Below are 11238 nucleotides of genomic sequence, written 5' to 3' on the forward strand. Positions count from 1 at the left end.
CAGCCGCAGCCGGGTTTCGATCCCGCGACCTGCGGGTCAGCAGCCTAGTACCTTAGCCACTAGGCCACCGCGGTGGAGCCTGAAGAGATTTTTTGGACTAAAGAAATTGGAATAAAGAGGTACGCTCTTCACAAATACTACACATTGCCGTAGTTTTGTTGTCTTTGTAGTACACGTAGCTGCTCAAATACGCCACGAGATTTGTCGTATACCGCATATTGAGAGCCGTCCCTTCGTTGTCACCACACATACCCTTTACACAGATTCCTTTTGTTCCGGCCTTAACCTTCGGCAAACTGTAGGATCAGTGCCTTTATCTGCCGGACGGACGATCGTGTTTTGTGAGAATGGCCGGTGCTTCCGCGAATCAGAGAAAAGCGAGGAATAAAGAGCAGCCACTGCCTTTTATTGCCCTGAGAGACGCCACTCTCCTCTCGAGCACCATATTTTGAGAAATGACATGGTCATTTGAAGCATGAGAGGAGTGCTGTCCTGCATAAGGCCGATGAAGCAAAGCGCTAAAGTGACAAACTTATCTATATCGACGCACTTTTCTGTACGTCTCGTGGTGACAAGCAGATATCGCCGAAAGCCGCATAGCATAGCCCCTGCATAATCTTCGTTACTATGAATCGCGAGAAATCCAGTATAGAAGGGCTGTAATTACGAACTACGTGCTCACTTTTTGTGGTGGTGATGGAGGAACAGACTCTTTTTAACTAATTAGCCCTCTTGAAGAGCATGGCTGGTGAGTTGGGAACCATGAACAACGAAAGGTATTGGTCATAGTTTCTATCAAACGACGTGGGAAGTATGTTCACTCTATTTTTGCAAATTATATGGTTCCATCACTAAGAGATTTACGACACTGTTTAGATAATATTACCAGCTAAAACTTCTTACGATGTAATCATATGTGCTACATCCTCGGCTCAGTCTCCACATGAGGTCCGCGATTATGTGTTGGGAAATAAAAGCAAGGAAGTGGCTACGCCCTGGAAAAACAATGCGGAATCCACCGAAGCTGTGGCCGTTCACTCCTCATAGAAATTAAAATCGTCGTGACTTGGTCTGGGAGCTGCAAACTAACTCTTGCAATTGCTTTATATTTTCTATGTGATCCTTCAATAACACACCGTTTCTCACTATTTCGCGCTATTTAAAATGTTCACGGTCAAATTATGAGGTACAACGTCACGCTGGCATGGCTGAACAGACAGCCGATATGAAGAAAATGAACTTTTGTGCTTTTTCCTAAGCGTAAGACGATAGGAGATGTTAGTTGCCCTTAATGTTCATATACTCTTGTTTTGACAGTGGGCAAGTAGGGAGCAGAATTTCGGACCAACGCGGGTAGTGACTTATCCTTGGCTTCTGCAATGGCTGCATGAGCACTGCCATATTGCATCGTAGGCCCGATGACGGCCAGTTATCAGCACAATATATGAAGGCATACAATGTACATGTGAGGCTGGATTACCGTATCACGCATCACTGTCAGGTAGCACTTGCCAAACAAATAAATTGTGTCAGCTTCAGCAATAATAAGGCCATTCAATATCACAGCACGTTTTGCAGTGCAAGCATTGCTAGCACTGCTTCTGCCGTAGTGTTGCAAAGAACTTATTGGGTCGAGTATAGCATCCGCTTTATTAACCTGAGTTCGTTAGCATTCTGACCAAGTCTGTAAGTCACATGAAACCGGAAATACCACGTACGCTTCACACAGAAGCGAGTCCTAGGAGGGACCAATAACTGCTGCCTTAGAGCTATTTCAGGCTGCGCTACAACGCACAAGTGAAAACTGTGCGCTCTCGCTTCCGGGTATATGTGTGGGTGTTCTTAATAAAGACCTTAAAAACATAGCCTGAACGGGAGCCATAGACCATCGGCGACATTCCTAGGTTTAGACTTTTTCGGAGAGAAGAAAGCCTGAGCACGCATGTCTCAATCTCGGGGAAAGCCGTGTCTCTTTATTATGTTCCAGCTGGAGTGTGTACTTGAGCAAGTCAGTGTGACTTATAACAAAAGAATTGGGTTGCTTTCCAGAGGTTGCGCTCACTGAAAGATTTGGCAGACTTAAGCTCCGGCTGCTTTCTTAGCCTGTAAATCTCGTTGCTATGAAATTTCACACATGGAAGGATATACGAGCATTCACCGCTACGCTCTTTACTTGTGAAACTTTTTCTTTATCGTATACCTTTTTATCGTATATCTGTAAGTTTTTAGCTTTACATGCTAAATAAACGCGCAATGATTGTAGAAAACATGTAGGAATTAAAGGAAGATAGAAGGGTGGTAGAAATGTGGAATACTCATCATCTCAGCCAATGCCGTGTTCAAGCAGTCAGGTTTAGGGAGGCATCCAGAACATTTCTACGTTTTGCTTCCTTTCACCTCGCGTCCTAATAATTGGTCTGCGAACTTTATATCGTCTCTTCAGACTCTGCATTGCCTACGCAATATAACATTGAAATGTCTGTATCACCAAACAATGTTTCTCAAGGCGCCCTTGTTTGATCGCATATCTAGAAATGCCAAAGAGCTTCGACACATTGCATTATTGAAACGGTTGGTAACCGTATCTTGTTAAATGCACAATTAGAGTGATGTTTTATAAGTGACCAGAAAGCACTAGCGGCAAAGCTTTATATAAATCAGTGCCGACCCGGTCAAAGGAGAAATTACGTTAAAGAATGAGCTCTTGAGCAGTGGAAATGAACAGACTGTATCGCGAAAAAAAGTAGAAATAGGTGATTTATGGTATCAAGTGCAAGACGAGGCGTCTACAGCAAATATTTTGCATAAGCCCCGCTCAGATCCATAACATTTGATGAGTTGAAAAGATGACATATCTCGGTAGGCGGTGGTTCGGGGTTTAATTCATTATCTCCTGAACGTGTTCTACCTGAATAACCTATTCACTTCTATATGCAACGTAAAAGGACTGACAGCCTCTATCATCTCCTGTAACACCGCTTACACTTGAAAAAAAAAAGGTGCAGGCTACACGGGGACCCTTGAATAGACTCAATAGCGAAACATTCACATAGAAAAACATGTTGGCAGCCTCACATCATAACTCATCCAATGATAACAGCTTACAAAAACTTCTGGAAGAAATGGTGGTGACTTGAATGTGATATTGCAAAAAATAACAACCCCTAAATCAGGCTTATTGGTCTCTTTCGCAAGACATAATGAATGCAGATGCCATAGTAAACGCAATACATACACAAAGGTGCATGAATTGCGTAGGCCTACTGCAAACATTTAAACAATATTTTATTTCGTTGAGACTTTGAAGTTCAGTGAATCGGGAAAAAAAAAGCAAGAGCATGCTTCATCTTTCCGTAACGCGACTTGGTATAACAAGAAAGTGAAACGCGTCTTTACAAAAGTAGACAAGTGTTCATTGTCATTGATAAATGAGAAAGGAGAGCTTCCACAATGAATGCTACACTCTAAACACTAAAAAAATGCTATCTTCGTAAGAGAATTTTCTGTTCCAATATTTCACTTTCCTGTCCCAAGTAAACCACCTCTTTTCGAGGCAGAGCATAGTGATTCCCCCAAAAAAGGTCGAAGTACTTCACCTAAACAGAATAACGTAAAGCTGCCCCAAGCAGCGTAGGATCACCCCACCGATGGGACTTGTGATACACCTCACGTAAGAAATAGCTAAACTCGAACCGAAATCAGGCTTCGCAATTCTTTTTGGTGGTTTTCCTTGCACGCAGGGTGTAACTACGGCTACAAACACGTACTACAAAAAAACACAAAAGAAACGTTAAAAAAAGAACGCCAAGTGGCAACTCAGACTGACGACGTCTATACGCACATCAGATTGTGAGCCCTATACACTACAGCAGCACCACGCTAAGATTTTTTTCTTTTATTCCATTGTGAATGCATTTTATACATATATACACACGCAACACATCACCCACAAGCGCGCATAAGGCTGGCTGTATCTTCTTATGCATGTTTACGCTTTGAGTGTGTCTAATATACTAAGCAGTTCTTCGCTTGTCCCTCGGTGTTCCAGCACTTCTCTCAGCCTCGTTAAATGTTGCAAAAATGGGCGCTGATCAATCGAGATTCGGGCTCAGCGTTTCGTACATTCACACGTGACCTTCGTATGCTCTGAAGACCTACAAGCATGAAGACCTAATGCGGGACATAACGGCACTTGTGCACTGATTTCATCACGTAATAAGTATTGTTGATCTGTCAGCATTTTTTTTTCTTTAGAAGTTCAAACTTCGGTGCCTTCGCAAGTGTGACAACCACACGGACTGATGTTCCCGTGTTTCATGTGTTTGTTTTGTGCTTTGTGAAATAGGAAAAAGAAAAACTTTAGTCACGTTTTGCAGTAAGAAATAAAAGAGAGTAACCGGTCATATGATGGGCATTCGCACTGACTGGCTAAGCAGTTAGTCGTTTCTGTGCAGAAAACGTAGCCCCTCTGAACTGCGCATGGAACAATTAAGTTTTCGTTAGCTACTTGATATATTTTCGCTCATTCTTGTTCACATCTTGCGACTACAAGCGCAATATTTTTATATAGCTGTACCGTGCATTACGCTTACGGCAGCTGCCTCCGCGCGCGACTATCGAAGCGAGAAACATGAATACGAGAAACACCAATAATAACATAAGAAGAAGGAGAACCATTCGAATTGAGTTTCGGTCGTAACTGATTCAGTGAGGTCCCTGTTGTAGCGGAATAGCAGGGAGGCAGACTTTTTCTAGTGAGACGACGACAGAGAAAAAACACGTCCTTTCAGTTTGAACGCATCACGAAGACTGGTTTATTCGTTCGCTATGTACCGCTGTCGTAGAGAGGGGAAGAAAAAAAAAGGAAAAGCAAACAGAGAAGTACAAGTATTGTCAAAGAGTTTCCTCCGCACCCCGCACGTGCGACGGTCTTCAAGGACAGATGGACAAAACGCTTTCCGCGTGTTCGAGAAGGGTCATTGTGGCCCTCACCCCCCCTTTCCCTTCACGGCTGGGCTTGTAGGTAAAACAGATGTCAAGGACGCCCTTCGCTCCTTTCGCATTGCCCGTCACGCGAACCACCCGAAAACGAGTCCCTCCGAGTTGCCCCTCCTCCCCCTCTTCGCCGCGGAGTCTTTCAATTAACGCTCCCCCGAAGCGGGGGCTGCTTCCCAGTATGCGACAAATACAACAACCTCCCCCGGATGAGCGAACTCTTGAGCTCATTGTCGGTCGACTTCTAGCGGATAAAGCAGCTGTATTGGTCGTTTCACCACCGTTCCCCCGCTTAGTTTCAAACTGCAGGCCCGCACCCTGCCGTCCCTGCCCTTGAACGTTTCCTTGATTCTGGCGATCTTCCACATGTGTCGTTTGAGATGATCTTCCTTTAAAAGAACTAAATCGTCTATCTTTAGGTCACTCGATGTCGTTGGCCGGGACAGATGCGCCGATCGAAGCTCCAATAAGTACTCTCTCCGCCACCGTCTCCAGAATCCTTCAGCCATGGCAGACCGGTACTTCCAGCGTCGTGAGATATGCGCGTCACCGCCCGGAATTTCGGCTGGCAGGTGGTGTGGAGGAAGGGTTGTCAGCTTTCTTCCGACGAGGAAGTGCGCCGGCGACAGTGGTTCTGGCTCTTGAGCATCATCGTAGGTGAAAGTCAATGGGCGTGAGTTTATTACGGCCTCGACTTCGTACAAGACAGTTGTGAGTTCTTCAAAGCTTAAACTGCTCCGACCTAACACCTTGCGCAACGCTACCTTCACCGATCGCACCAACCGTTCCCAGAATCCGCCCCACCAAGCTGCCCTTTCAACAATAAACTTCCACCTGATCTGGTTTCCGGCGAAGTATGACTGCATTTCCTCTGATTTTAGTAGCGTGAACATTGCATTCAGATCTTTTGCTGCTCTCTTGAAGGTTAGCGCGTTGTCCGAATAAATAGTCGAGCAGATTCCCCTGCGAGCCACGAAGCGCTTGAAAGCCAGGAGAAAGGCTGTAGTCGACATGTCGCTAACGAGCTCAAGATGGACGGCACGTGTCACAGCGCAGGTTAAAATTGCGATGTAACATTTTCGGGCACCGCGCGACTCTTGACAAATCAAAGGTCCTGCGAAATCGATGCCGACAGTGTCGAACGGATTTCCTTCTGTTACTCTGTCAGCTGGAAGTGGTGCCACTGGTTCCGTGGCTTGAGGGCAACTTTGTTTGCGACAGATGAGGCACTGCTTGATAACCTTTTTTACGGCCTGGCGCCCTCGGATGATCCAATACGACTCTCGCAATGACGCCAAGGTGTCGCGCACCCCTGAGTGTAGCATTCTCACGTGCTCTTTCCTTATGAGCAGTAGCGTGAAGGGATGAGTGCTAGGTAGAATGATGGGATGTTTAGTCTCTTCGTGGTTGTCGGTGAATTGCAAGCGTCCACCAACTCGCATGAGACCTTCCCCGTCAAGGTACGGACTGAGTGGCAGAACAGGAGAGCCTTTGTGCAGTGGTCTTTGGGCTTTCAAGTTGGAAATGTCGTCACTGAATGCTTCTCCTTGAGTTGTTGTCAACCAGTACCTCTCAGCATCGATCACCTCTTCAGCTCGTAGCGGACCACCTTTCCTTTCTTTCCCGCAGCGGCAATTGTTGACAAAGCGGCGGACCCACGCAGTTAAGCGCACGACTCTGCTGCATGAGCTGAACTCCTCTACTTTCAGCACTGCCTCGAACGGCGATGATATTACGGGCATCACCGTCACTTTTCGCTCTTCCAGGTGACATTCTACTGCCCCTGGGCTCTGCTCACCGGTCGTTGGCCAATGCGTCTTATCCTTGTGAAGCCAGTGTGGTCCTCTCCACCACAATTCGCTTTCTAACAAGGCTGATGGGAGGATACCGCGAGTGATTAGGTCAGCGGGGTTGTCTAGTCCTGGGCAGTGCCTCCAATCCTCGGGATCAGTCAGCGCCTGAACCTCTGATACTCGGTTTGCCACGAAGGGCTTCCATCTGGCAGCGTTTCCTTTAATCCAGTGCATAGCCACTGTGGAATCGGTCCAAAGGATGGCAGCAGCATTCTGGAGGTTCAAGGCCTTGGCAACGTAGTGGCACAGTCGAGCACCAATGAGGGCCCCCATCAGCTCTAGTCGGGGTAACGAGAGGCGCTTCAAAGGGGCAACTCTTGATTTGGCCATAATTAGGCTTATATTGATTATTCCTTGAGCAGACTTGCATGCAACGTATCCGACAGCACCGTAGGCCTTTGGGCTGGCATCGCAGAAAATGTGCAACACCTTCTCTGTCTTTTCATCTCGGAAATCCCTTGCGATGATCCTCGGAATGGACACCGCCTTGATGCATTGAAGCTCTTCACACCAGCACTTCCACTCCGCTTGCATCAATTCTGGCAAGGGGTCGTCCCAACCCGCTCCCAACTCCCACAACCTTTGGAACATTGTCTTTACGTACAGTGTTGTAGGAGCGATAAACCCAAAGGGGTCGAAAATTCTGGCTGAGACTTGCAATACGAATCTCTTGCTGTCGGCTCTGGTGGTGAGGAATTCAAGAAGTGAGGTCAGATTGTACTCGAAGTTATCTGTATGAGCATTCCAACCTACTCCCAATACCTTGGTGGCTGCAGGAAGTTCGGCATTTGCATTCCTCTTCGCCACGTTCCCATCCTCTATGAAGTTGACTAAATCGTGGTCGTTAGACATCCACTTGTGGAGCCGCATTCCTGCTTGAGATAATATATCGCTTGATTCCTGGCATAGCACTTTACCCTGTTCGAGGGTGTCGACCCCTGTCACAAGGTCGTCAACATAGAGATGGCTGCGCAGGATGTTCGCAGTCTCAGCATACTGCTCTGGGAGTCCTTCAAGATGGTGTCGTAATGTTGCGGCTAATAGGAATGGGCTGGATGTAACACCGAACGGAACGCGCGTCATCCGGTAGGCCGCCACCGCTGGAAGTTCTTCACCTTTCTTCGGAGTGGCAGCATACCAGAGAAACCGCACAGCGTTCCGGTCACCCTCTGACAGAGATATTTGAAGGAATGCCTTTTCAATATCCGCGACGATGCCGATGTTGTAAGTGCGGAAGTTGATCAACAAATCAATGAGCTCTGGATTAAGTTTTGGACCACTTTCCAAAACATCATTCAGTGAGAGGCGATCTTTGGCACTTGATGATGCGTCGAACACCACCCTCACTTTTGTTGTCAGGCTTTCTTGTCGAACAACTGCTTGATGTGGCATGTAATACACCGGACCTTCCGAAGCGCTGCAATGCTTGTTGGCTGGCTCTGCATAGCCCTTTTCGATGTATTCTCGGATGCAGGCGTCATATTCCACGATCAAGGAATCTCCCTTCAAAAGGCGCGTCGTGTTGGCTCTAAGACGCTTCGCGGCGCACTCGTAGTTGTCGTCGAGCTCATCAACCATAGGCTTCCAGGGGAAAGACACTGTGTACCGCCCATGCTCAAATTTGACGGTTTCTTTGTAGTGCTGTTGGATTGCGTCTTGGTGGCGAGCTGGTTCGTGTTCCTTGATACCAATGTGTTCGAGCTCCCAGAATGACCTCAACTGCGCTGATATTTCTTTGTTAGTTTGTTCGCTCACTGCTACTCGCATTACGCCAGCAACAGAGGGACAGACTCCTGGTGACCTTTTTGCGCCTACCTGGCCCTGGACTGTCCACCCAAATGCAGTTTCTACTGCCATCAGCTTGGAGGTTAGGCGCTTAGTGGATCCCGTGACAATTTCCCAATAATGATCAGCGCCGATCAGAAGATCAATGTTTTCACTTCCGTCACCCTGCGCGACGTCCGCGACTGGCAAGCCAAATTTCGAAAGTTCCAGAAGAACTGACTTTAAAGGCGCAGCCATTATATCTGCGCAGATGCAGGGAACTTCGAGGGCCTCCACTCGCGCCCTTTTCCCGTCGTACTGGCTTTGCAGCCACAGCTCGACCAGACGCGCTTTAGTGCGGGTTATAGCGGACTTGTCGCCGAAGGCATAGATTTTAAGTTCCTCTTCCCCAAGCACGTTCAACTGCAGTCTTTCAGACAACTTGCGATGGATGAACGTCCTTTGACTGCCACCATCTAGGAGAAGCCTGACAAGCGTACTTTTGTGCGGTCCCACTGTCCAAGCTCGTGCTGTTTGCAGAAGAAACTGATGCCCCTCCATGCACATAAATTTCTCCTCTGAGCCTAGAGAAGACTTTAGCACTGTGGCTTGTCCTGTCGCTGGTGGAGAGGATGCATTCTGTTCACCACTGCCACGGTATTCTCTGAAATCAGGATCACACATAGCCGTGAGGTGTTTTCCGCTACAGTTGGCACACCTGAGCCATTTGGCCTTACGGCACTCTCTTGACGTGTGCCCCTTTACTGTGCAGCGGAAACACCTATTCTCACGCTTCAGCATCTCTCTTTTATCAGCTGCCGACATCTCTGCATCGCAGTCACCGCTTTCGTGGCACCCTGACGAACAAAACAGACACCCTTTTCTCTCCTTGGTCATGGTATGCAGTGCAGCGGCTGAAGACATTCTCGCCGCCTTAAAGGTGCTGTTACGGTTTTCGACAGACGATTCTACACACATGCCCCTTGGTGTTTCGGCCCGCTGTATAATCTCCCGTGCCTCTACCTCGACTCTCAAAAAATGCGCAAATGCCTCCAGTTCACTGCCTCCTGTAGTAGCGCCCTTTCGTCGACAGTATTCGAGATGAAGGTCCGCAGGCACCGCCTTCTTTACTACTGTCAGGAGCAGAGCTCCGTACGTGCTGACACCGACGCCAAGAGAAGTGAGGCTCCGTACACCTCTCTCTACTTCGTCAACGAGGCTCCGAAGTTGGCTGAGGTTCCGCGAGTCACGCACTGACTTGATATTGAGCAGTCTGGACATGTGATCCTCGATTATGGCTTCTTTACGACCGAACCTTTCCTTTAACAGCGAGAGAGCAACTTCGTAGTTTCCGTCGGACAAATCAAGACCCGCAACAGCAGCCGCTGCTTTTCCTGTTAAGTAACTGTTCAGGTACTTGAACTTGTCCACGTTTGACAGGTGGTGGTTAGCGTTTATTGTCGTGTCGAACTGACTCCAAAAGCCTTGCCACTGTCGAAGCTCGCCGTTGAACTTTGCTATCTCTAGTTTTGGCAGCTTTACTGTGGGGGTTACTTGCGGGATGTTACGGCTAGATTCTCTTTGATCTGAGGAACTTGAGGTGCGATCTAGCGAAGCGCTCACTGATGCGGCGTTAGTGCAGCTAAGCTCACGTAGCATGAGCTGTACTTTAGTCCTTGCTACGTTGATCTTTTCTTTGTAGTTCTCGGAGCATGCAATTTCCTCTTCTAATGCATCATCTTCTACGCCAATCTCAATTTCCCGATCTAGCTCTTTGAGTGAGTCTTCCTTAAGGGTGAGAAGGTTGATCTTTTCTTCAAGCTCACCGAGTGACGCGTCGTCCTCCATGGTAGCGATGTCATTGAGCAGCTTTGTTGTTGACGTTCGCACCACGGCCCTTTTGCGCTTCATCCTGTCGATGTCCATCTTTGGGTCCCTTATTCCCGGGTTTCGGCGCCAAAAAATGTTGTAGCGGAATAGCAGGGAGGCAGACTTTTTCTAGTGAGACGACGACAGAGAAAAAACACGTCCTTTCAGTTTGAACGCATCACGAAGACTGGTTTATTCGTTCGCTATGTACCGCTGTCGTAGAGAGGGGAAGAAAAAAAAAGGAAAAGCAAACAGAGAAGTACAAGTATTGTCAAAGAGTTTCCTCCGCACCCCGCACGTGCGACGGTCTTCAAGGACAGATGGACAAAACGCTTTCCGCGTGTTCGAGAAGGGTCATTGTGGCCCTCACCCCCCCTTTCCCTTCACGGCTGGGCTTGTAGGTAAAACAGATGTCAAGGACGCCCTTCGCTCCTTTCGCATTGCCCGTCACGCGAACCACCCGAAAACGAGTCCCTCCGAGTTGCCCCTCCTCCCCCTCTTCGCCGCGGAGTCTTTCAATTAACGCTCCCCCGAAGCGGGGGCTGCTTCCCAGTATGCGACAAATACAACAGTCCCATTCGCTAATTTACAATACTGAAATATGAAGCTAAAAACGTGAATAAACCATTTCATTGCACAAACAGGAAGGTGCGTGCTCTGGAGAGACTGAGTAGCCTATGTTTCTGCCGATGTGTATACACTATATTGTTACGTGGAAAATAACAGTTGTCGGTCCGCAGACACAACGCAGCTCACT

At 47.8% G+C, this 11238-nt stretch overlaps 1 protein-coding gene across 1 annotated transcript; it reads right to left on the minus strand.

Annotated features, from left to right (window-relative positions):
- Positions 1-5222: 5222 nt before the first annotated feature.
- Positions 5223-10538, minus strand: LOC119168272 (uncharacterized). The gene has a single exon (XM_037419676.2). It carries the CDS (start codon positions 10536-10538, stop codon positions 5223-5225), a length of 5316 nt encoding a protein of 1771 aa, XP_037275573.2.
- Positions 10539-11238: the final 700 nt, after the last annotated feature.

The sequence above is a fragment of the Rhipicephalus microplus genome, chromosome 2 (assembly GCF_043290135.1).
Source record: "Rhipicephalus microplus isolate Deutch F79 chromosome 2, USDA_Rmic, whole genome shotgun sequence".
NCBI classification, from domain to species: Eukaryota; Metazoa; Arthropoda; class Arachnida; order Ixodida; family Ixodidae; genus Rhipicephalus; species Rhipicephalus microplus.

What these genes read in the sequence shown, in the direction of transcription:
- LOC119168272 (XM_037419676.2), bottom strand. Translation starts at nt 10,538, where the DNA reads ATGGACATCGACAGGATGAAGCGCAAAAGGGCCGTGGTGCGAACGTCA.